At 47.0% G+C, this 25,835-nt stretch overlaps 1 protein-coding gene and 1 long non-coding RNA gene across 11 annotated transcripts in view; one reads left to right on the forward strand and one right to left on the reverse strand.

Annotated features, from left to right (window-relative positions):
- PALD1 (phosphatase domain containing paladin 1) overlaps positions 1–25,835 on the reverse strand; it is a 209,710-nt gene that overhangs the window by 103,992 nt on the left and 79,883 nt on the right. For all 10 annotated transcript variants that reach the window (XM_006122784.3, XM_006122783.3, XM_006122786.4 and 7 more), the window contains 9 exons: positions 15,046–15,240; positions 14,112–14,214; positions 13,063–13,242; positions 11,396–11,560; positions 10,008–10,168; positions 9,155–9,230; positions 4,916–5,067; positions 2,502–2,598; positions 583–687 (listed from right to left, as the gene is read on the reverse strand). In XM_006122784.3, coding sequence (XP_006122846.2) covers positions 583–687; positions 2,502–2,598; positions 4,916–5,067; positions 9,155–9,230; positions 10,008–10,168; positions 11,396–11,560; positions 13,063–13,242; positions 14,112–14,214; positions 15,046–15,240 — 1,234 coding nt within the window. The remainder of the gene's footprint in view (positions 1–582; positions 688–2,501; positions 2,599–4,915; positions 5,068–9,154; positions 9,231–10,007; positions 10,169–11,395; positions 11,561–13,062; positions 13,243–14,111; positions 14,215–15,045; positions 15,241–25,835) is intronic.
- LOC112545731 (uncharacterized) overlaps positions 2,387–25,835 on the forward strand; it is a 72,565-nt gene continuing 49,116 nt past the window's right edge. The window contains exons 1-2 of the long non-coding RNA XR_003089276.2: positions 2,387–2,477; positions 6,091–6,168. This is a non-coding gene — a long non-coding RNA (uncharacterized LOC112545731). The remainder of the gene's footprint in view (positions 2,478–6,090; positions 6,169–25,835) is intronic.

Genomic DNA, 25,835 nt, shown 5'->3' on the forward strand with positions numbered 1-25,835 from the left:
TAGCTTCCACGTGTGCTATGAGCAGGGCTTGACAAACGGTGGTGAAATCTACTCGCCAGCCCTGCACTGCGCATGCGCAAGACCCACATTGTGCATGCGCGCGCTGCCAGTGAATGGGGCGACCGGCTGAAACAGCGATTTGTCAAGCCCTGATTATGAGTAACCTCCACATAATAAGTTATCAATTCACACAGAAAAGCAGGTGCCCAATTTACAAGTAAAAGTAGATGTTTACAAAGAACAATGTGTGGATCCTTCTCATTCCTAGAGATATGCTATCATGACGAAGATGACTGTGATACACCCTTCCTTAATCAGAGGCCAGGAAATTCTTCATCTGCTAAAAAATCAAGCTACTGTTTAAAATGTTAAATGAAGCAAGGAGAGAGGTCAATCTGGCAATTTTCATCAGCACAAAATTCACCCCAGATTTTTTTAAAATACATATATCACCTGCACTAACCCATCTGCATTTCATCCCAAAAAGGTGCCTTTTCTCTTTGTATTAGATTTTTTTGTTAACAGTATAAGTTCTTCTCTTCAATAGGCACCATGACTCTGTAGTTTGGCTCCCTATAGTACCTGAATTTGGTAATCTTCTCCAATTCCTTCCAATTTCTTCTTATACTCATAGATGGCTTCCTTCATGTCATGCATTTCAGAGCAGCAGGAAATAGCACTGTCCACCTTGGAGAGAGCAAAAGGGAATTCAGTAACTGAAGGCAAGAGATGGGATTTCACCCTCTCCCAGGTGGTCCTATTTGGTTCTCTCCTTCCCCTCCCACCATGCCACTTCCATAGTCTCCTCAATGACTGCATTCATTTGTAGTTCATCAATTAACAGCTGTTCTGTTGTCCACAGCATGGCTGGCAGCACCACAATGCCTTTCGTTGCCAGCCTACCTCAGCACTTCCTGGTGGGGCAAGGAAGGAGAGCATCCATGTCCAATCCATGCTACATTATGCGCACACCCTCCTCCCTCTCACGGAGGAGCAGGAGGACAAGAGAGGGTGCATCAGTGCCTTCCCTTGCCAGTGCTTTAAGGACACCATACTGTTGAAATCAATCAGATACTTTTCAGTGGCCACTGTGATCATAACCCACAACTCCTTGCTCTAATTCAGGGTCACTGCTTCTGACCCAATGAGAAAGAAACTGAGACTAAGGCCAGGACTACACTACAGACTTCTGCCAGCATCAATATGTCCGTCAGGGCTGCAATGAGTTGTGATTTGTGACAGACAAATGTGCAGGCAAAATCTCCTCATGCAGATGCAGCTATACCAGCAAAGCTGTGCTTCTGCCAGTACAGCTTGTTTCGCCCAAAAAGAGAAGAGACAGGGAGCGCAGGAATAAGCTTAGACATAAGCAGCATCTACACTAGGAGTACTTTGCTGGTATACTGCAGGTTGAACCTCCTAAATCCAGGACTCTCTGGTTTGCCAACATCCGTGGTCCGGCAGGATCATGGGTGTTGCTGGACCAGAGAGCCCAGGGGCCCGATTGTGCAAGCTGGTCAGGAGACCACTGGTGGGGAGCCCCACCATTAGGACCGGAGAGCCCCCTCCCAGGGAGCCCTGGACAGGAAGCACTAGCGGGGCGCAGCAACGGGATGACCAGCAGCTTGTAAGCCACATCCCCAAGTCCCAGTCGGGCGGGACAGAAGCAGGGCTGTAGCAGTTGGGGAGCCCTGTCCCCAGAAAGCCCTATCTGGCTGGCAGCAGCGGGCCAGAGCCAAGCTCAAGCCCTTTAGCAGCAGGGCTGGCACCCAGGGGCAGTGGGGCCAAAGCAGAGCCAGCTGGTGGGAAGGGCAGTGTCCTGGAAGGCCAATAGCAGGGGGCCTCCCCTGATCCGGCAAATTCCCTCATTCGGGATGGGTCAGGTCCTGAGGGAGCCAGACCAGAGAGGTTCAACCTGTATCTCCATACCCAAATGTAGGCAGAGTCTACAGCCTGGTTCATCCTTGAAAATTTTACTAGCTATGTCAGTTAAGGGTGTGACTTATCATCATCAGAGCACGGTATAGCTAAACAAGTACAACCCATGAGCATAGAAGCTATTATACTGCTAACGAGTATATATATATCAATATAGCTTATTGCTCTTCCCAAAACAGAACAAGCTGTGTCAGCATAAGCACTTTTACCCTGGTAATCCAACATCCATATTAGAAAGGTTGTACCACTCTTCTATAGCTACAGAGCACAAGGATAGGATGAAACAATGACATAAGTATCTCAAACACCAGGAGATCCATACTGTGCTGGGACTGGAGGATATGCCGCTATGGGACTGCTTTACACAGAGCCCCATGCCAGTCAATAGAGCTAATTGTAAATCTGTATGTTCCGCTTCTCATTATGATGTCAGCCACAAGCACTGAGGGAAGAATCCAAGATTTTGTGGTGCAGGACATATTCTTCTACACAAAGGCTATACACCCCGAAGACCGCCAGCATGAGATATATCAACAGAGGTAAGCCTAACCACAGACATTTACCTCCTCAACGATTTGTTGGCCTTTTGGTACCATGTCAATGAAGTTCTGAATAACCTGAAATCGGTCCCGGGACAAAGTATTAGCAGGATGTGGAAGACTGTAAATTAGGAAGGAACATAACAATAAGTCTAAAGTTATAGCAACCTTCATCTCTTCTCTCTCTTCTTTTGCTTTTCTTTTACATTTATGCCAGTTTAAAATCTTAAAGGAAACTTCATCCAATCAACCCAGTATCCAGTAGGCATGACTATGTACACAGTAGCTGAGCTTACAAGTGTCTTCCATTTTGAAAGGTTCTCATTGTTTAAGAGCTGTGCTCTATGTTAAAAATAGGGAATATCCACAGAGATGGTACCAATTCCAGCAAACACACAGAGATGCGGGGCTGCATGCTGCATTTGAAATGACTTTGGATCCATCCATGTGATTGTACTGTTTTTATATTATGCATAGTTGGAATCCCTTCCCGTGAGCAAACTCCATATTTTTCATTTTTGTTTTATGGGATACATGTTGCTGGCTGGTAATCATCCTGAGCTATTTTGCTATCAGAGTCTACAGAGAGAGCACTGAGTCTGAGCTGCAGCTATGGGCAGGCCTTCCTCAGAAAGACAGGAGAAAGTGCTCCTGGGGAAGCTGTAGATAAGGACATGGAAATGTTCAGTCCTTAAGCAGCTCTCGCTGGAGTGGTCCAAAGAGACTCACATTCCAGTCTCTCATGCAGAGACCAGAGCACCTATTTTCCTAGGCCACTCTCTGTGGCTTGAGTGAATGGGGAGACACTGTACCTGGCTTCTGGGGCAGGGCATGTAGGGAGAGAGACCAGGAACAGCTCTGATGCAGTGGCTGCACTGAGCCTCTAGTCAGCCTGTCTCTTATCAGAGAGATCACTTTAAGGCCAGTCCACACTACAGAATTACTTCAGGATAACTACATAGCTCTGGGGTGTGAAACACACACACGGACACACCCTGAGCACTGCAGTTATTCTGACCTAAGCCCTGATATAGACAGTGCTACATCGATGGGAGGGTTCTTGCACTGATGTAACTACCACATTTTGCAGAGGCAGATTAACTATGTGAAGGGTATAGCTCAGCGGTTCCCAACCACCGTTCCGTGGACCAGTGACAGGCCATGAACTGTTACTTGCCAGGCTGCAGCACACTGCCAGGCCACACCCCCACTGCTAATTGAGCCCAACTCACTGTGGAGCGTAGAGTTCCCAGAGTGCACAACTGCACGTGCACAAAAAATTCTCTGCCCACCCACTTCCCCACGCAGCAGTACAGTGTCTGGTGTGGCAGGTGGCTGTAGCTGGAGCCGGGGCTGTGGTGACCCTGTCCCTATTGAGGCTGAATGGAGGGTGGCTGTGGCCAGTGCCACATGGAGGGCAGCTGCTCCAGCAGCCAGGGAAAGCACCATGTGGAGGGTGGCTGCGTTAGAGGAGAAGCTCCCAGGCCAGTCTCCCACCCTACTTCTCATGCAGGTGGTGAGACCGAGGAACCAGGGACCCTGTAAGTCTGTTCTCCTCCTGCCTGCGCTGGCACTGCTGGGCCGCTCTCTCCTCTCTCTCCGATCAGCAGGAACCTCCCCCTGGCCTCCAGCTGCTCCTAGCCTAGCCAGCACGCACACACAAGGACCAGCTGCCACCCAGCTGTGCTGAGTCCTGGGGGCTGGCTCGGGGACCCCCTGGTATGGTGGCCGGGGCTGAGCAGGGGCTGGGGTTGGGTGGGGTGAGGAGACAAGGCGGGAGAAGCCCTCTGAGCCTGAGTCAGTGCACCGCTACTTTCAGCCCAGCTTCTCCCTGGCTTGGTCCCCTCTTCCGTTCACTCTTCGCCCCCTTCTTCCCTTTCCTTTCTCTTCCCCTCATCTCCATCTTCCCCTGGCTCCCTTATGGTGTGCGTACCAACACAATGTAAAATAACACGTGACCACTTAAAATTAAATACCAGCATGAATATGCAAATGTTTCTATACCCGTCCGCCAAAAGTTTTTGAATGAGTTTGCCAGTCCACAAAATAAAAAAGGTTGGGAACCACTGGTTTAGCTTTCTCCTGTTGGCACACTTTCACTAACACGCTACACTGGCGCAGCTGCAACATTAACTGCAGACTTGAACACACAGTTTCACACAATCAAGCTCACAGAGGTTTTTAAAAGACTTTGCTCCTCCCCCCCCCAAAAATTAAAAAAAAAAATAATTTTTTTTACAAAACATTTGACAAGAATTCCTATAGCAATTCAATCCTGCCTATAAAAAGCACCCTCAAAACCTGCACTTAACATGTGAGGGTTGTTCTTAAATGTAAATGAATTAGTTAAGAAGCTCTGGTACCAAAGGAAGTCACTGTCCCCCATCCCTACTTCTTTTCATCCATTCTCTAAAAGGAGGGGGTGAAGGCATGCTTACTCTTGTTTCTGTGTTGTCCCCTTGCGATGATAAAGCACCAGGGTGCCTAAAACCATGGCAAGGTTGGTCCTGCCAACGCCAGTTTGGCAGCTGAAGAGTAAAGCAGGAGGCAGTCTGCTGGGGTCCTGGAGCAGGAGCAGGTTTGGACTCTCCTATAAATGAGAAACACAAATCTTCTCGCTCACACACGGCACCATAAAAGACCACAAAAGACTTCACAGTGAATACATGCAAGTAGCAAGGCAACTACAGTAGGCAGCTCATTAATTAATAAAACAAACATTAAAATAATACGACTTGGTGTTAACATAGTTCCATCTTGAGATCATTACAAAGTGAGATCAATATCATCATCTTCTTCTCCTCCACATGGGGAAATAGGGGCACACAGAAATAAAATGACTTGGGTCACATTCACTCTCTGAGCAGGTCAGGGTCTAAGCTAGGACAAGAACTCAGGGTATGTCTACATTTGAGGTGGGATTCCCAGCTTGCACAGACATACCCCTGCTAATTCTACTAGAACTAGTGCTTAAAACAGCAGGAGACTGCAGGTGGAAGGTTTGGAGAAGGAATCCCACAAAGCCCTAATCTGTCCTGGAGCCTGCTGTCAGAAACAGGATATGGGGTTAAATGGACCATTAGTCTGATGCAATGCAGCAGAATGCACCTTTGTATTCATACCGCATAGGGTATTGTCATAGTCTTTTTAGAAGATGTGCCTTGTGTGAAAACTAATAATTCACTGGTCAATAATATCATGCAGAAATGAATGGAGTAACATTATATATAAAGTTATAAACATAAACCTGAAATTAGTTTTGAAATGAGTTTACCAGAGAAGTCAAAGTAAACCAGTTTCTAAAAGACAAAGAAGATGATGCCTCTAGCTAGCAGTCATCAAAACTGATGGGCAATCACCTATCAAGTGTCCACAATTCTAACCTCACGCCAGGGGGGAGGGGACAAAGAGGGGAGACAGGAACAGATCTGCATCTTAGCAAACAGCAGCATGAAACCTCTTTCACAAGTGTCCACAATTCTAACCTCACGCCAGGAATGAACTTTGTCTAGGAGGAATCATTAAGAAAATGCATTTCAAAAGGGGACTGGATTATAAAAGTGCAGGACAAAAACACCCCCCAGTCTCTCTGTCTCTCTTTCTTTCACCTAAGAAAACAAAAGAAACATGGGACTCTGGAAGCAGATCCTTACCTGAGAATTCAATCAGCAGTGTTGCTGAGGAATATGTGGTAAGAGACTTCACCTTGAATCAAGTCTAGCTTGTTTAGTACTAAAGCATTTTATCTTTACAGTAATTCCTCATTTAACATGTGCCCGCTTAACATGTTTTTATGATAGCATGATTTTTTTTTTTTTAGGGAACATTTTTTGAATTACACGACCGTCCCCGGAATAACACGACTTCCCCAGCCGGCCCGTTGCTGATGGCTGCGTGGGGCTTCCCCCACCTCCCTTCAAAGCGGTGGAGGGTTCACTGCTCTCTGCGCCATTCTCTGCTGACTCCCCCTTGCCGGACACCTTTCCCCCTCTCCTCTGCCCCCGCTTGCAGGCCAGCGGCTGGGTTTCCCCAGCCATCCCATCGCCACAGATGCGCGGGGCTTCCCCAGCCTCCTGGGAAAGCAGCGGAGGGTTCGCCACTTGCCGCGCCATTCCCCAGCAACCCCCCCCCCCCCTCGCTGGACGCAGTGCGGGTCCTGGGAGACCCGTCACAGGGGCATACTCTCAACCCAATTCCTCTCCCCTCTCCTCCTCTTCCCTTCCCCAGAGCCAAACACCTCCCCTCCCTGCTGTAATCCAGTCCCCTTTTCCCCCCCAATGTCCTGGTCTCAACAGACGCCACCCGCTTGAAACGTAACCCCCACCTTTTCCATTATTTTCAATGGGAAAACTGACCCTGCATAACACGTTTTCACTTAACACGATCATTTTCTGAAACATATCTATAGTGTTAAATGAGGAATTACTGTATTTCTCATGTAACCCTTTCTGATTTTACTGTCTTATACTTGTTCTCACTTAAAACCTCTCTCCTTGTAGTTAAATACATTTTATATAATCTTTAACCAAAGTTAATCTAGTGTTGTGCATTGTGTGAGTAACTCCATTAGGGTGTTGAACTACTGAATACTGATTCCCTGAGAGGGGCAATGGACTCAATATTTCTAAACTGTCCAGGAGGTTGGACAGTGCAGAATACATTATTTTGAAGGAAAACCAAAGACCAGGAATGTGCTGGGGAAGTGATAGCCAAGATTGATGGAAGACAGAGTGTGTGGGGCTGGCAAACTGCAGCTATACACTGATAAAGAAGGTGTTATCTGCAGGCTGGAGGCTGTTTGTGAGAGGCCAAGGTGAGGTGCAACCAAATCTACTGGGCATGCGTGGGACAGCCCCTCACTGGTCTTGACTGCTCCCTGTATAACGTCATACTGAGTACAATAGCTCTTAATTTACAGGCCTGACAAGAACTATGCTGGACTAAGTGGTGAAGTGAGCTCTAGTTAAAAAGCAGCTATTGTACCTGAGTCAAGACATCTGATGTCTTTCTATCTAAATTATACACATCAGAGAATGTAATGGCTAAAGTAAAATAGCCTAGAGAGAAATAAGGTCTGAAATGTGGAGATGGTGGAGGCAAAGATCAAATAGATTTTGTATTGTGCTTGCTCATAAGTGATTGAGAAGCACTCAGAGTTCTCTGTGTACAACTGTGAGGTTTCCACTCAGCTGAGCAGGCACACTGCTATATCCAACACATAAGCTCCAAAAAAGGCAGAGTTAAAAAGACAATGTGTGAAAGAACATGAAGAAGGACAGAAGAAGTTTTTGAATAACACACGCCCTTAACGTGCACTTCAAACAGGAAGGAACTAAGATAAACACAGGCTGCTAAGTCTTCCCTAATACACTGTGTCAAAATAAGAAAATATGATGATATCTGAAGCAAAAATCAACTCAAAGTAACCATTTATCATATGGGGTACAGACCATCTGAGTCTAAAAAAAATTCACTCAAGACTGATTTTGATGTCAAGAAAGCACTAGTGACATTTTCATTGATTCCAAGAAAAGAGGTCCATTCCATTCCCATTAAATCCTACTGAAAAAAACATATTTGAAATTAACACAAAATGTACATGTTTCCTAGGGTCTAGTGCTTCGTACAGCCACACACAGGTTTGGACCGTGCAAAAGATGAGTGGTTATTCGTGTGAGAGAGTTATCTGGTGAGACACGCCACAACAGCAGCCCTGAAAACTCGGTCCCTCAGTTGACCGTAGAACAGGTACTGCTGGCTTCCCCAGCAATAATCGCACCAGCGTACCTCCCCTTCACTCGAAGAGACCACTTCTAAGAATCACTATCCTCACCACAGTGCCAACTATAACAAGGGTCACTGTTAACCAGGAGCAGAACTAAGGTCTCCAACTCAATTCAGAGGCCAATGAACAGTCCAAGGCAGCAAAACCTTTTGACCACTATGAATCCAAGCCAGGCATGCATCAGTAACGTAGAGTATCCCAGCTGTGATTCCTGAGGACCCCCTCCCCAAGACATTACAAGGGCTCTGGAGGCAAATGACCACTCCTGAGAACTTTGTTATAAAGGGCCAGATGCTGTGCTCTCAACATCTCCTGTGCTGTTTGTGTGTTAGAGCTTGGCTCAACCCCATAAGTAACACCAGACACCACTTGGGACTAGATTCAATCCAGCTATGCCATAATGTTGCTCATCATGACAGGTCCTGAAGCGCAGGGGTTCAGCACTGTATTCATGGCCAACTACCACAAAGCTAGAACCTCCAAAAGAAAGTTAAAAACAGTGACAAGTTTGCCAACAGGTTGAGAACTAGATCTGGACCCGTGGCAATCAGGACACGGGTCTTTTGCTTAACACATCAGAGCCTGCGGAGTCCTGGGCACTAACCCATGCTAAGCCACTGACTCATCTTGTGCCCTTGACCAAGTAATTTGCTTCCTTTAAACCTTATCTCAGGAGGAAACCTAGATAAGAGAAACAGGAACCTCATTGAAAATCAGATGCTGCCTCTGACCTGAGTAGCTTCTCTGGAAGGAAATAAACAAGTAGGTGGCATTTAGTGAAGCAAATTTATAGCATAACCATAAAGATGACCAGCAATCTGAAATTTTAACTCTAACCAACTCCAAGCTGGTAATGAGACATTTGATAGGTTCCACAGCCTGCAGTCCTTACTCTGAGGAAATTGGTGAAAGCATCAAACTGTGCTTCTAGAGGTGCCCCATCTACAGGCAATGGCAGCCGATGATACCTGCCAAAACGAAGCAGAAAGACATACATCAGGATGTGAGAAAAAGCCATTCCTTGATGGCAGATTTTAAACTCTAAAAAATTCCAGAGCATAGACAACTGGAAATGTTGCCTTCTGATGTCTGTGAGAGCCTCACTTAGAAGAAGAATGATGTAAAAAGAACTACTCTAAAATTAGTTATGCATTCAGTAATTGTCACTGCATTTCTAATTTAGAAGAGGATTATCAATATGTTTACTTTTTAAAACCAGGAAAGTTGAGCCTAAAAGTGCTTCTGCCATTCATCCTTTGGCTAAAGAACAGCATGGTTTTATGGGGGCTGGAGAAACACACAACCATGCTGGGGGGTTCTCAATCTCCTTCCCGCCTTTCACACCTCCCAGCCTTGAAGCTGCAGAAAGTTTTCATCCTTGCAATACTGTGATCTGGACAGAACTTCCCTCAGAGCCCACTGGCATTGCTCTTCAGCCTGACAAAGGTTTCTTCCTTCCCTCTGCCAGACATGTCCCAAGTAGACATGTTGAAATCACAGAACCTGTGAATATGATCCACAAGTACATTCATGAGAAAACCAGGTCTATGTTAAAGTTCAGGGACTTTAGGGGAAAAACAGACTAAATATTCAGTTGGCTTCCTTGGCATGACATAAATAGAACCCTGTTTTAAACAGCCCTGCAGAGGAAGAGAGAATCAAAGAGCAGAAAATAAAAAAGAAGAGGATGGCAAGCTATGTGAATAATCTAAAAGCAAGGAATGCGGTATGTGTCTGTGTGTTACCTGTACGATGGCAGCAGGAAGACAGGCCTCTTATACACTTCTGCCGTCACATGGATGTCCTCTTCTCGTTGGATGGTTACGGTGTGTGGCTCATCTTTGAAGTGCTCGATGTCATTGTAAACATAATATGTGTTCTCACTCAGCTGGGCAAAATCATGTAGCTTAAGGAGGCAACAAAAGCACGTTTAAAACAAACTGCTTGGCTATTTGATCCCCATTTTTAACTCCACCAACATAGCAGCTCATGGTAATCACAGCTCTTATAAACAGTATGTGCTGTTTTATACAAAGGAAATAGAGCATGGCTGGGCTCAAGATATTGGTCACTAGAAGTTTGTTCACGCTGCACAACCTGGCACAATAGTTAAGCAGAGCCCGCTCACCGAAGTCTCAGGATTGGAACAGGAAGGAGGATGTTGTGCATAAAGACTGAGGTGAACTGATAAAGTTGTGTGCACACCTAGAATTTAAGTAGCAGAGATGAGGCAGCTACAGGTCTAGTGGAGACACAATGGCACAGCTGTGCAGGTGGTCAAAGATGCAACAAGGGTGCTTGTGTACAGAGCTGTTGCGCTCATAGGATGGTTCAGGGTGGCCACCCCAAGGCCCTGTAGCAGCCACCTCAACCACACTATGGACGGGTCTCAGGGTGGCTGGAGGGAGAGGGGAGCGGGGGGCCTGTGTGGGACGGTAACAGGGGTCAGGCAGTGACGGTGGAAGCAAGAGTAGAGCAGGTTGCCAGGCTGCTTGGGCTCCCACCCATTGCAGTGAGTGTGAGAAAGGGCTGATCCCTGCTGCCACCCAGTGCCAGGCCTCCAGTAATCCCCTGGCTCCCATTGCTTGGAGGAAGGGCAGAGCAGGAGCAGAGTTTGGGGAAGAGGCGGAGTGGAGGTGAGGGTGGGGCTGCAGCAGGGAGAGGGGGATGCCTTATGCCCCATGCCTGAGGTACTGGGGGGTGGGTTGCTCCAGGTCCTGTGCACCCCTATAGAAGGCCCTATTTGTGGGTCAGGACTTTGGTTTACTTGCAAAGCTGTGAGAGGACGCACAACAGGGATTCTTCAGGCTAGGACCAAAGTGCACTACAAGAGTTTGTGAAGTTTAAGCTGCTATTTCTTGGCCACTAAAAGTCACCACACATATAGCGTTTTGTGTGTGTACTGGTTTATATACATGGCCTCTCCCAAGGGTCACTTCCCCACTGACAGTTAAAAAATATACAGAAAAGTCATGTCCCACAATGCAGAGTATCAGAATTATCCAATCAATTGTCCCTGTCCCCTGCCAAACACACACTTCAGATCACCCCAGCCGCCAACACCAGAATGGACAGCAAGCCTATGCCCCGTCATTTCTCTCAGTGAAACAGCTTCCTTATGCCTCCCCATCACCTCTTTCCGAATTGCAAGCTCCGTGTTGTCCACTGTGACCCCCCTCTGTAGGCTGTGCAGGTTTTCATGCAAGTTCTCCTTTCCTCTGGGTGTGTAGGGCACAAAGTCATTTTCCATGCATAGAAACAGAACAGGCTCCTCACGCACACAGAAGAAGATGCACTCCTGCAAAGACACAGGAACATGCCAGCTAACATCCTCCACCACGCCAGCTTTGCAAAAGGCAGATGAATGCCTCGCAGAGCTCATCATGTAGAGCGAGTAGACTAGACTAAAGAGACTGTTATTCTGGTTTTAAAAGCTTGTGAGTCATATAGCGGCTTGCATGATAAACTAACCTAGACAGATGTATACGCATGTACCATTTTTTCCCCCAGTCAGGCTGGAAGAGTGAAGGTCTCAGTGTCTGACACTGGGACTGTGCAAGGAAGTTGTTAAGGAGACAGGACTGTTATTTTTCATGATGTGTTTTGTGTGTTTGGAGGAATTTAAGACTCTGAGCTTTAATCCTGTCTCCAAAGATGCTTACAATGGTATCATGAAAATTCATTAGTATGTGCACTACCCGCCTCCGGGTACCATGATAAGGATGCTAATATTAATTGTCATCAAGCATTTGTCCTAAATGTGTGAGGAACATAACAGTTTGGAAGACTGCCTTATTTTTGAAAATAAATTATTTCAGTCACAACTCTTAAGGCAGAGCCATTTTATGATGGGCGTGAATTGCAGAAGTCAAGCCCTCTCCTTCATGCCACTCTCATTGCCACAGAAAGCCCTTCCAAATAAAAGGGATTCAAAATAAATCAGTAAGGGCAACCAGAGAATCACTCTACTTCCATCCACATCCATTTCAAGGATGATGCTGCTATCTGGGGTACACCACAAAGGGACTGTATGAGGGAACCAGGGGGTCCTGGCCACCCCCCAATCACCATTTTTTACCAGTCACAAGGGATAAGGCAGATAGGGCTCTGAAGGCAATCCCCACCCCCACTTTCTGAAAGCCCAGAGGTTGGGGGAGAGGCTTCAGCACTCAATCTCCAGCCCGAGTTGCAACATCTGCACAGCTATTTGTAGCTCTGCAAGGCCAAATCAGCCAGCCCAGGTTCAGAGACTCACGATTGGGGGGAGGGGGAGTAAGAGAGATATTGGTGAAGTCTTGGGGGCAAGAGATGGCACAGGAGCAGGGCCTTGGGAAGAAGGGGCAAAGACCATGGTTTGGGCACTGATCCCTCCCTTTAAGGGACATTCTGCCATTCCTGGACCATACAGGTAAAAACTTCCGGAGGCACGTTACAGTCCTCCAATTCCCTGCCTACCAGCGCACAGAGCAAGGTTCCCAGATCCCTCCCATCACTGGCTGGAGGTACTTGCAATAATTTTTTTCATTGTAGGCGGAATCATTATTCATGCTTCACAAGGCTTTTAAACAATGTGAGGATAACATTCTACTTTGCTACAAACAGTTTGCCAGTATATTCAAGTTCACTCTATGAGGGTCCAGTCATCTGTCTGGATGTAAACTTCGCAACTCCCATTCACATGGATGGAGATTAGATATGCACATAAAGAGACAAACAGCTCCTGCAATATGGAACACTAATCCTTACCACCTAGATAGTTGTACATTTGGGGTTGTGTCACACAGACACACACACCCCTACCTTGTGCCCATCGTTCTGGAGTTTCTGCAGCACTTGCTTAAATCCATTGAGACTGGGCTGTCCCATTCCAAACACTTTGTACCCTCCTTTGGCCTGTCGGAAATTTGGAGCTCCACAGCTGCCAGTAGTGTTCAAGACATCCAATTTACTGTATACATCTCTGACCATAAAATATTTCCCCTGCAAAACAAGTCGTGGAGAAAAGACAATGATTTGAGTGTGAAACAAGTATTTTATATAAAACTAAGCATCTACCTAGAACTGAGCATATTTAAATTCAGAGGGGAAGGGGAAAGGGAAAAGGAAAGGGAAAAGGATGACCAAGGAATGTATTTCAACCATTTCACTCAAAAGAACTTCTTCTTGGACATGTGTTCAATGCACCCACATCCCTGAGCACAAGTACAGAACAGAATGGAAAAGAGCCCCAGCAATCAGAAACACTGTGTCTTACCAGCTCACAGTGGCTGCGCAGTCTAAGAAATTCAAAACAACTTCAGAAGTCACTTAGTGAATAAAATTTCCTTCAGGTCATTCCCCTGAAGGTGAATAGTTTTTACACTGAAGCAGCAGGTCTGATTCCATTTCAAAGCTGAGTTAAATATTTACATGAAGCCTATACCTCACATGAACACAGCCTAGAAATGAAGGTTTCCACATGTTTGTAAATATCAGCCTGCATGCTCAGAGAGACTACAAAGCTGCCTGGGGTGAAACTATTCACATCACTGGAGTACACTAACCCCAGCTGCCTCTCTCTCTCTCCCACCTCCACATCCAAACAGCTACCCATCTCCATCCCCACAAGCACAGGGCCCCCTTTCTAGGATAAAATTAGCTGATTCAAAACCTCTAAAAAAACTTCACTCCCAGTCTCTGACAACAATGCTTGCAAGGTTTGTGAAATGAGCCCTGTGGCATGTGTGCACAGCTGTGTTACCTTTAAAATACACAATATAATTTTCACCTCAGGGAATGTGACTAGCTTGCTGCAGACATACTATGATGATAAAGTATGCTCATGGTAGGATAGGATCAGCAACCTTTACCTGTACAAGGTAGTGTTCCGACGTGGTCTCTGAAATGCGCCCCACTGTGTAATTGGCCTTCAACAGGTCATCGTGAATCTGAAATTCCTCTTTGCAGTTGTAGCTGTGAAAGCCGCACAACAACATACAGTATTTAAGGCAAAGGCTATTTCTCCATTAAGTATGGGGATAAAAAGGTCAAGGGACTGAAGCTCAGGGACACTGACTGTGAAAAAGCCACCTGTCCTATCCCTAGCCTATTCATTTGGTAGATCCCAAGTATGATATATTGTCTGTAACTACAACCACCTGTTGATATTTTATCATGTGACCACAACTAAATAGTGTGCAATACATGGTAATCGCCAGGGCTCGACAAATCCGAGCAGATTTCAGCCAGTCGCCCCGTTCACCAGCAGCGCACACATGCACAGTGCGGGTCTGGCGCATGCGCAGTGCAGGTTTGGCGAGTGGATTTCGCCACGGTTTGTCGAGCCCTGGTAATCGCCACCACAAATATACTACACAGGCTGTGGGACACAGCAATTGCTGGCAGCCCAGAGAACTGGCAGAGGCTTTGACAAGCCAGAGCCTGGCTATAGGACAGGGTGAAGAGAGTAGGGTGGGGGGAAAAAGGTGGCCTAAATCCTGCACACGCCAAATAGTCGGCTCATCTGAGGATGCAGGAAATGGGCTGGAACAAGTCGCTTAGGTTTCTCGAAGGCTGTTCCTACAGGGGAATCAGGAGGCAGAGAGAGGCTGTAGAGCTCTCCACTTCTCCCCAGGAGAATAGTTGTGGGATGTTGGGGGCGGAGGGGGAGGGGAGACACAAGGACAAGAATCCCCAGGCTTCAATAACAGCAGTAATGACAGCAAAGAGGGAACTCTGGATGCTGGCAGGTTGGGGCAAAGTTTACATGATTTGACAGAAGCATGCCAGCCTGGAGTAACTCACGTGATGACAACAGGTGCCACCTTGTTGGTGATGATGGACTTGGCTTTGTTGTTATGAAGACTGATGGCCTGGCAGGAGTGGATGCTAAGCGAATGGCGATCCTCCATGGTCCCGTTGCCCTGAACGTTCTCAAATGCAACTGCTGAGACTGTTTGCTGAGCTGTGCTGGCAGTTGTACCCATAATCCACAAGCAGCTGCACCACACAGCAAGGAGGAGAGGGAAGAGAAACAAGGAGACAAATATTAGGGCTGCTCTAAAGACGACTCAACACCAACCAGACATCACTGCAGAATTTCCAGATGCTATGCTGTAAATGAGCTCAGGTCTGACACGCTACAGACAATTGTTAGCCATGTCTCCCTCTTTAAAAGGCTATGCATAATTGGTTGGCTTTAGTGCTTATGAAAGCCTGGGTGCCAAAAGCATTGGCTAGAGCCAGACAGAGAGTGGGCACCTGCCTGGGCAGATTCCACCTTCCTTCTTGCGCCACCTCCATGCAGAAACACCCCTCTGGCAATGCACCTCAGGTATAGCCTTCAGCTCTCACAGCCATTAACACCCAGGCAGGCAATCCTGTGCAATGTGGGGTGGGAGTGGGGAGCGCCATACTCCCAGCAGGGGTGGTGCCTCGACCAGACAGGGTGGGATTGAGACAGCCAGTCCCACTGCGCTGACTGGATGGCCCAGCAGCCCTCAGAGCTGGAGGAGCACATGGCGTGGGGCTCTGGAATGCACCATCCAACACCCTGGTGGTGATTCTAAAGAGCTCAGGGCTCCACCTGCCACCACTACTGCTACCTGGGCCCTTTAGAATCGCCAAGTCCTAGGGCAATTGCCCCCTTTCCCTCCCCTTCTCCTCCCATCAGCAGGCTGGCACCCACACATGGGGCTGGCCATCCCTCAGTTCAACGCAGATATTGTAGGCTTGCAGCCTCTCTTGAACAGCAGATGCCTGTTAGCCTGCAGGAACTGTGCCCAGGCATCAGACAAATACAACCAACATACACATTTCACAAGCGAGTGATCCACTGAAACTGAACCCAGGAACTTTCACTCATCTATTCCCAATTTTCCAAACATAAAATAAAGTTGCAAGAAAGTATTAATAGGCTCAAAAGAACATATGGAATTAATCTGACATTTCAGGATATGGACACACCTGGTGAGGCTGGTAATGAATGCTAGGCTAGCTTGCTCTCTAAGAGTACGCTGAACTCTTCTCCCATGACTTAACATGGGGTCTCTGTCCCACCAGTTCAAGGAATACATAAACACATGCCACTGCAGTCTGCCACGTTGTCCAAGCAGACCTGGGTGCTACTCCTCGCTCTGCTGCTGAGTTGCTGAGGGATGTCTACACAGCAAATGCCAGCCCACAGCCATGAGTCTCAGGGCCTGGGTCAACAGGGCTTGGACACGCAGGTCGTGCGTTACTGTACTAAAAATAGCTGAGAGGACATGGCAGATAGGGCTCTGAAACCCACACCCAGCCCCACTTTCTAAAAGCCCAGAGGTTGGGAGGAGAGGCTTCAGCATTCAGTCTCTAGCCTGAGCTGCAACATCTGCACAGCTATTTGTAGCTCTGCACGGTCAAGTCAGTCAGCCCAGGTTCAGAGACTCACTGCCCCAGGCTGTCACTCACTGTTTAGAAGTACTCTTATAGTACCTTTGGGCAAAACAACATCTGTGTGCTTCACTTTCTCCATCTGCTTTCCCCTTTGCACAGGGCTTTGAAAGCTACTGCTGAAATGTTATGTCTACTCTGCACAGATACCTGCAGCTGGCCCAGATCAACTGACCCGGGCTCACAGGCCATGGATTAAGGGGCTGTTTCATGGCAATGTGGACATTCCAACCTGGACTGCAGCCCAAGTGCTGGGATCTCCATGCTTTGCTAGCTCCTAGAGCCTGTATGTTTACACAACAATGTAAACTGGCCCTTAGCCCGAGTCCCAGGAGTCCAAGTAAGTGGGCACGGGCCAGCCTAGGATATCTAACAGCAATGCAGACAGACTGAACAGGACTCTAAGTATTGCTCATGTCCCCACTAATGTCCGAGAGGGGAATGAGATCTCCCTCACAGAAAGGCCCTTTTAACTTTAGAAAAAGGGATACAACACAGCACAGGGCTTGGCCTCTTACTCAATCCTTAGTATTTGGTTCAGGTTTCTGAGAAGCCACCTTGCTCCTTTTGGTTTTCCCTCACCTTTAAAAATAGTTCAAAGAAGGGATGTGAACGACTAATTACTTTCCCGTCCCTTGCTGCCTCTATCAGAAAGAGGCAGCAAAGGGGGTGGAAAAGGAGAGGGTACTTAAAAGCAGCAGTACTGCTTGAAGTCTGGAGCCAGACCCTGGACTCCACGCAGCGCTGCTACTTTGAAACGCCATAGGGAGCCCTGCATCAGGCTCCTCATGGCATTTCAAAACGGCACTGCCATGTGGAGCCCAGGATCAGCACCGCACGGAGCCCGGGGTCAGCAGGGTAGTCCCCAGCTGATCCCAGGCTCTATGAGGTACTTCCACGTTTGAAGAGTAGCAACAGCCCTGGGGCTATTGCTACACTTCAAAGGCGGAGGCGCCCTATTGACTAATCGAATAGTCAATGCAAAACGCATCAACTATTTGATTAGTCAATTAGTCGATATTTAACATCTTTAGTTCAAAGCCTAACCTAGAGGCTAGTAATGGCCCTAATGAACAGAGTTGGGAGAAGGAAGGATGAGATGGATTAAGTTCAGGGAGGAGACGAGATCTCTTAACATCTCTTGTTATCCCACCTATCAGCCATGTTGTACACATCAGAATTCCAGATTCGCTGGTTGAGGGAACAGTCTATCCAGTCTTCTTCTTATGACAACTCTAAACCCGTAACACAATATGATGCAAGTTCCTTAACTGAACACCCCCTCTTTGCACAAACACATGCCAACGGGCAGGAAGAAATGAAGATGCTTGAGTTTGAACGGAGAGACGCTGAGGAGGCATATGGGCTATTAGTGGGGCCTTTGGTGTTCTAAGGGGAGAAGGTCTTGAACTTCCCTCCAGCTGCAGACTAACTATGCGCTTATATCTCGAGGACAGCAGCCTTCCAGACACATCTCTGGAACTCCTATCCAAACCTTTCATATTCAATAGACTTTTGGCAGGATCTCTGACACTGATAATATGCCACCCTCCCTAAAGGACTCTGGTGAGAGACTCAGAGGGGGAACTGCATTAGTCTGTATCTGTAAAAAACAAGGAGTCCTGTGGCACCTTAAAGACTACACAGATTTATTTGGGCACATAACATCTGACAAAGTGCTTTTGACCACTCTATTTTATGCTCAAATAAATCCATTAGTCTTTCAAGCCCAACAAGACTTTTTTTTTTTCTGGTAAGAGAAACTGAACAGAGATGCCACTGGCTTTGCAAGTGCCAGGAGTATGCAGAATCTAGCCATCTGCTTCCCTGATGTCTTTAATTGCTCTTTGCTGCCAGCTGGGAGTAACACAGCAGACAAATACACGTGAGTCTTTCCAGTGATAAGCAGAGAACATGAGACTGAAATAACGGTGATGGAGGCTGGAAATTAATATGCAAGAGGAAAATGTAATCAGTTTTTCCTACATTCAAATAACTGACCTCACAGACTAATTTCAAAGGATATGAGGAAGCTGCAGGGAGACCTGACCAGGATTCAAGGGAAGTGCTGAAAAAGCTTAGATTTTATCCCATATGAGGAACTGGCACAGCAGGGACAAGTGATTCAGTCACGCCCTGCTGGCTCTCAGACAAGGGAAATATTCTAGCTTTGAAGGGACCCACATCTTACAGAGAGCTTGAATATTTATATTTTTCCTTTTGTTCTCTCATTGTTGGTGACTTTGCAGTACTAGGAAGCACCAATCCAACACTGTTGCCATCTGACAATGCTCCAGCAGAAAGACTATACACCACCTCAATCTGGCTAAGTTATGGGAACTTTGATGTGTTTCAGGTCAAGTCAGCCTATTCCTGGGGTTTTCATTTGCTCCCCCTTCATATAAAACTGTCTCTCATATTGGTATGACTACCCCGAGCTAGAAAAGGCAGTGGGGAGCTCCTTTAGTTTACCTGCTAACATAGGGTCAGCAGTTGAGGGGAAAATATGAACCTTTAAACTCCATATTACCAAGAGAATCCAGCAAAGGTATATTACATTTGGGAGTGAGAAGATGGAGGACAAGTCGAACAGAATCGGACGACAACTACCAAGGATCCACTGTCATGTACTGTACTGTATTCTTCGACATCGAAGTTTGTGTCTCTCATATCAGCCAGCAGATGGCACCATTAAGTTAGCTCAGACTTTCCAGATGGCAACACACACAAAGTACTCCCAGCGCCTTCTGCCGCAAGAGGAGGAAGATTAGCATTATTGTTTATTTTTACAGGATGCTGGTTACTCTGCAGACAAGGTCCCTGCTCCAGACTGAAGATGCTTTAAGAGAAAATGTTAATAAATATTTATTTTAAACGTCCAAATGATTTTTCCCTAAGCCTCTCATCTCATTTACAGATAAAGATTATTTTTTCTTTATTTTATGTCAAGATGCCTAGCTAACATGGTAATTCTGCATCCGAACAAAAACATTCCAGTTTTTTCACCAAATATTGCATTTGGCTGATATAAATTGAAACACCTTCCTTACCTGTAGTAGGTAATATTGCTTTTTTAGCAAAGACATTGTAAGCCTCCATCTGACTTAGTTTTCAAATGAGCTAAGCTTTCATTTCATCTCCCCAATCCCATTCAAGCATTTATTTTCACGTCTAATACTTCAGTCAGTGAGACTTTCACTTCTGACAGTAACCAAGATATCATGGATATAAAAGTTTCTCATCCAAACTCAAGACTGCAGAAGTTAAAGGCAAGGAACACTGTTTTCCCATTGCTATAAATATGACAAAAAACAGAAAGGCACCAGTCCAGGTAAGATTCCAATGGAAGTTTTTAAGGTCAATTTGAAGAGGACAATATACATGTTTATGGGCACCTTACAAAAGATATGGGAAGCAGAAAAAAATAATAAAGAATTGGGAAGAGGGTCGTGTAGTGAATCTGCTGTGAAAGGTCAGGTCAAAAACTGAGAGGTATTCAATTGCTGTCTATCCCAAGAAATGTATTTATTTATCCATCATTCCAGTAAGAATAAAAAAAGTGGTAGGTTCAAAGTTATGACAAGAACAGGCAGGATTCAAATAAGAGAAATCATGTATAGATCAATAACTCTACATATCACAGAATTGATGGCTGAAAGTCACAACTTTATATGAATTTTATAGATTTCCCAAAAGCCTTTGATACAATGAATAGAACAGTTTACTACAGAAATATGGGACCATCATACAGCGCATCTTTGAAAATATAACATGCCAAGTAATATACAAGAGTGAACTGAGTAAAGACATCCTAATCTGGAATGGTTATGTCACCAGTAATCATTTTAGTGAAAGCGGGCAGCAAGCCCAGACCTAGGGTAAGGCGAACAAGGAAATTCCTTGGGCCCTACATTTTCAGGGTCCCACACTGCCAAGTATTCACCATCCACCAGTCGGAACTGGGGCCCTACTCCCAGCGTCCTGCCTTAGGCCCCGTAAACCCTTTGGTCGGGCCTGGCGGGCAGAATAGTGAGAGAGGCCACGCGACAACCAAGATACATACAGTGGGCTGTCACACAGAAGGTAAAAGGCCTCCACATAGGTGACATCAACTTGCTTTCCTATACCCAGAGACATCCAGACCTGTGCACAATTAATAGGGTTGAAAATCAAGACTGAAAAAACCAGAACCATGAGAATCAGCACACAAGAAACACTAATAATGCTGCCTAAGAGTGACACAAGAGGTCAGATGTTTCACAACTTGGCAGCATTGTAAGTACAACAGGAGGAGGCGAAGGCATTCAAGCCGGAATAATGAAAGCCAGACTTGCCTTCCTAACTCTGAAGCCAATCTGAAGAAACAAATGATGCCCTCCAAACTAAACTTTGAATATTTAACACCGCTTTAAATATCAATCTTACAGTACCAAACTAGGAGACTTATCATCTAAACTCCCAAGTTTTCATGAAAAACAGTATTAGATAAATTTCTAATACCAGATGGTGCTGGACGGGAGGAGGGGGGAATAATCACAAAATGAGGAATTCTGAAGGAGGACAAAACTAATAGGACTGCAAATTACAGAATGAAAATGGAGACAACTAGGACCTACATAGTGGAAAAACTCAAACAATTACACAGGCTTTGAACTGGAATCCCTAGGCCAAGCGTGAGAAAGTAGATCAATGGAAATGCACAACAGAAGCAGAATTGAAAGTTCTCAAATGATATCAAGAAGCTAAGACTGCAGCAAGAAACAGTCAAAGACTTGAAGCATTCTGTGAAAACCCTATGTTCCATATGAAATAGACAGGGCAAAGGCATTGACAGGTGCAGCATCCAAGCTGTTCCAGAGTCCATACAGACTATTTCACCCAGAGTTGATACAGACTATTTTACCCAAAAGTCCCCTCCCTGAGGTTTGCCTTTATGGAAAACTCAGACAACAAAAACAGTAACTTCAGCCTACACTTGGCTGTCTATAATGCTTCCCTACAGTTAGTTTCAAACGCTCAAGTTCCTCTATTCTACAACCACTCATCTCTTAATGCAATCTGGCATTAAGAAGCCCAAGCTACCACAATAAGGCCTTGTCTACACTGGGATGGCTTGTCACCAAAAACTGCCTTTTAGCAACAAAACAGTGAGAGCATTTAAACAACAAGGTGACTTTTGTCAGGAAAGACACCCGGTTTTGATGACAAAAATCTTCCAGTTCTGCAAGGCTATGTTTACACTACAAGGTTTTTGCGCAAAAACCAGCGGAGCATCCACACCTCAAGTGCATTTTTGCACACACACAAAAAAATACAGTAAATTGACAGGACAGAGGGCTTTTGCTGGTAGAGTTATTCCTCTCCCCACAAGGAATAACTCCTTTTTGTGCTACAGCTCTCTCGCAAAAAGGCATGTGTGGACACTCCACAGGGGTTTCTTGCGCAAAAAGAGCCTATCAGAAAAAGCATAGGTGTTCTGATGGCCATTCCATTAATGGCAATCAGAGCTTTCTTGCGCAAGAGCGTCCATGCAGCGTGGATGCTCTCTTGCGCAAAAGCACATCACTTTTGCGAAGTGATTTTGAGATGTGGATGTGCTTTTGCGCAAAAAGCTTCTTGTAGAATATCTCTTCTGCAAAAAGCTTCTTGTGCAAGAACGCTGGAGTGTAGACAAAGCGCAAGAGACTTTTGTCTTTTTCTCCTCCCATTATCCTCTCTTTGTTGACAAAGAGCCAGCATGGATTCTGCTGTTTGTATGGTCAAGAGAACAGACTTCCGCCAGTATCACACAACGGCTGTTCTGATGACTGTGCTCAGTAATTATTCACCTCTCACCTTTCAAAGCTCCGGGAAGTATCAAACAGCTGAGAGAGCTGCTCCCTTTGGGGAACAAACAAAGAGCAAATCAGTGGAGTGCTTCTGTTCTGCCCTGTACTAGGAGCACAATGGCAGGCAGATTGCTACTGCTGAGGGAGGGCTGGAGAGACTGCTGTGCTGCTTAGACATTCCTTAACATGGAGAGCTCACAGAGTTATGAGGGAATCCCAAAAAGCACAGGGATCAGCTCTGCCCAGGGATGTTAACAACTAGTTGACTAGTTGCTTCCTCCCTTACTGCCTCTACCAGAAAGAGGCAGCAAAATGGGGGAAGAGAAGGGAGTACTTCAAAGCGGCAGCACTGCGTGGCACTTGGGGCCAGACCCTGGGCTCCATGCGGCATTGCTGCTTTGAAACATCGTGTGCAGCCCGGGGCCAGCTGGGGCGTCCCCAGGCTGTATGCGGTATTTCAAAGCAGTAGTGCTGCATGAAGCCTGGGATCGGCTGGTGACGCCCCCGCTGATCCCGGGCTGTGTGCGGTGCTGTCACTTTGAAACATCACATGGAGCCTGATGCCGGGCTCCCCACAGCATTTCAAAGCGGCAGCACCACATGGAGCTGGGGGTCAGTGGGGACCCCGGGCTCCACACAGCACTGCTACTTTGAAATGTTGTGGGGAGCACAGGGCCAGCAGTGGACTGTCCCGCTGGCCCCAGTGGTGAAGTTGTAGGACTGTTGCTATACTGCTAAGACGGAGGCGCCCTATCACTAATCAAATAGTCGAAGCAAATTGCTTCAATTATTCAATTAGTCAATTACTCGAAATTTAACATCCTTAGCTCTGCCTTCCCAACACAGCACTGCACTGCGGGATGCTTACCCACACTGCTTTGCTCCATCTGCAGACAAAGTGCTAGCAACCTGACCATGAAATGTCAACAATGGGAGGCAGAAAAACTGATTTGACCAGTTTTCACTTCTGGTAACTTTTGCATGTCGAGAGCACTTTTGTCTCCAAACCTTCACAGTGTAGACACAGCCTTACGCCAGCGTGAATCAGTTAGTCTTTCCCTGAAGCATTTCAGCACCTACTAACAGATTGGCAAACAACTGCCCAGGTAACACCTGGCATTTGAGACTCTGCAGATGCTAATGGCTAAGTATTATACAAACATAAACACTGTCTATATTCTGCATCATGTGGTTAAGTAACCTAAAGTGGTTTTGGCTGCTGTTTACGTGGATTTGGTACTTACCAATCAAAGCACCACCTGTTTAACTATTTTGTGATTAATTCTAGCCTCAGACAGTTCTTGACATATATTTAGGGCAGACATTGTACAATTGTTGTTTGACTTAGGAATTATTCCATCCTGCTCAAGGAATGCCAATTTTCCCTCCTCCCGAGCACATTTGGAATACGTGTGCAGTAGGAAGAAAACATGCACCTAACTAACTGCCTGCATTCACGTGGCATTGTTCTCTTCAAGGAGGGTGGGGAGCAGACAGAGGCCGATTTGTATTGGTTACACTACTGTTCTTATCATTAATGGAAGTGCCTAGCGGCTACTTTGCAGATATACTGGGCAGCCTACAGGCAAGTAGTGACTATCCCCCCATATGTCAAAGCCACTTCAGAAGGCCTCTACTAACCTAGTGTCTCCAGCCATGCACAGTCTTCTATACTTGCCCCAAAGCTAATCTTCACGGATTAAAGAAATCGCGCAACAATCAGACTCTGCTTTAAGACAAATGCCTAATATTGTTAGCCAGAAAACTAATGGTTTTAACCTAAGCTGGCTTTCAGGCCCGTCCCCAAACCCACATCTATTGTTGGGAGCGATAAGGCCTTCCCCAAGGTCTAGGACAATGAATAAGGTAAACTAACAAGGATTTATTAACAGCAAACAAGGTCAGTATAAACAGGAATGGTATAGGACCCCACAACAGAAATAAAATACACAAGCTTGACTGAGACTCAGGTAAGCACAGAGTAAGAACCCAGATGACCGGTGGAGGGTCACGGGGTGGAGACCTCACAGCGACACCTGGCACCGGGTTTCAGACTTAGTCTCACTTGTCTGGAACTGCAGCAGGATTGAACTGCAGGATCCTGCTCCAGCTGGATCCATTCGGCCTAACACCCAATTAACCCCTTTCTCCCTGCGCCATCATGGGTGCAGGTATGTCCTACTCAGGAAGGAGTGCAGGTGGATGTCACTCCTCGTATGCGAGTGTGCCTCCCACAACCCTAAACCTAACAAGCATGGACCCCGGCGTACCTGTCTGAATGACCCTGCACTCTGCCACTCAGATGGGCAGCCACGGGCAAAGCCAGAGGGAGCCCTTAAGTATTCTGCTGTTACCAGGCAGACTATGGTCACATGTCTGCAGGATTTCCCGCCAAAACACAAAAAGGGCGAGAAAAGGAAGGAGAAGAAGGGTGGCCAAAATGGAGTCCCTGTTGTTGTTGAGCTCTCAAAACGGCGACTGTGTCCAAGATAGCGTTTAAAAGAATTTTAACCCTACAATATTAGTTGACTGATAGACAGACACCATTAGTTTGGTAAAACATTAGTATTTCCTCTTACCTTCCTATCATTGCTCAGCACTAGAGTCTGGTCTATACTACACCAGTCAGGTTGGCTTAAGGCCGTGGTCACCAACCTGTCAATCGCAATTGACTGGTCAATCGCGAGGCCTCGACCAGTCGATTGCAAGGCGTTCGGGTAACCCCACCCCCCATTTTCCCCCCACCCCCGAGAAGTCCCACTACCTACCTCTAGTGTAGTGCCAGCTTCCCACGGGGTGGATGGAAGTCCTCTCTGAAGCCCGCATCACTTCCGGGGGTTCCAGAAGTGCGCGGGCTGCTCCCCCTCCCACAGCTCTGTTGCGTTCTGGGGGAGGGGACATTGGCCCTAGAGGAGGAGTGCAGAGGCTTCCATGTGCCGCCGGCGCCGGAGGGGTGAGTTGGGCACAGGGGTTGCCCTGCGCCGTGGGAGCGGGAGTCAGCCCTGGGGTTTGGCCGTGCTGCGAGAGGGAAGGGAGTTGGCCGGGATGGGCCGCGCCGTGGGAGGGGAGTTTGACCCCGGGGCAGGCGCCCATGGGGGTTGGCCATGCTGCAGGAGGGGGTTGGCCGTGCTGCGCTACGGGACGAGGGTTTGGCCCCGGGGCAGGTGCCCTCGGGGGTTGGCTGCGCTGTGGGAGGGGAGAGGAGGGGCCGGGCCGCGGAAGGGGTGGGGGTTGCCCCCAAGGCAGGCTCCCACGGGGGTTTGGCCCGGAGGAGGCATATGCTGGTTTGCCGCGGGGGGGGGGGGAGGGGAGGGAGCAGGTGACTCTGCTGCCACT

Source organism: Pelodiscus sinensis, chromosome 8 (assembly GCF_049634645.1).
Source record: "Pelodiscus sinensis isolate JC-2024 chromosome 8, ASM4963464v1, whole genome shotgun sequence".
NCBI classification, from domain to species: Eukaryota; Metazoa; Chordata; order Testudines; family Trionychidae; genus Pelodiscus; species Pelodiscus sinensis.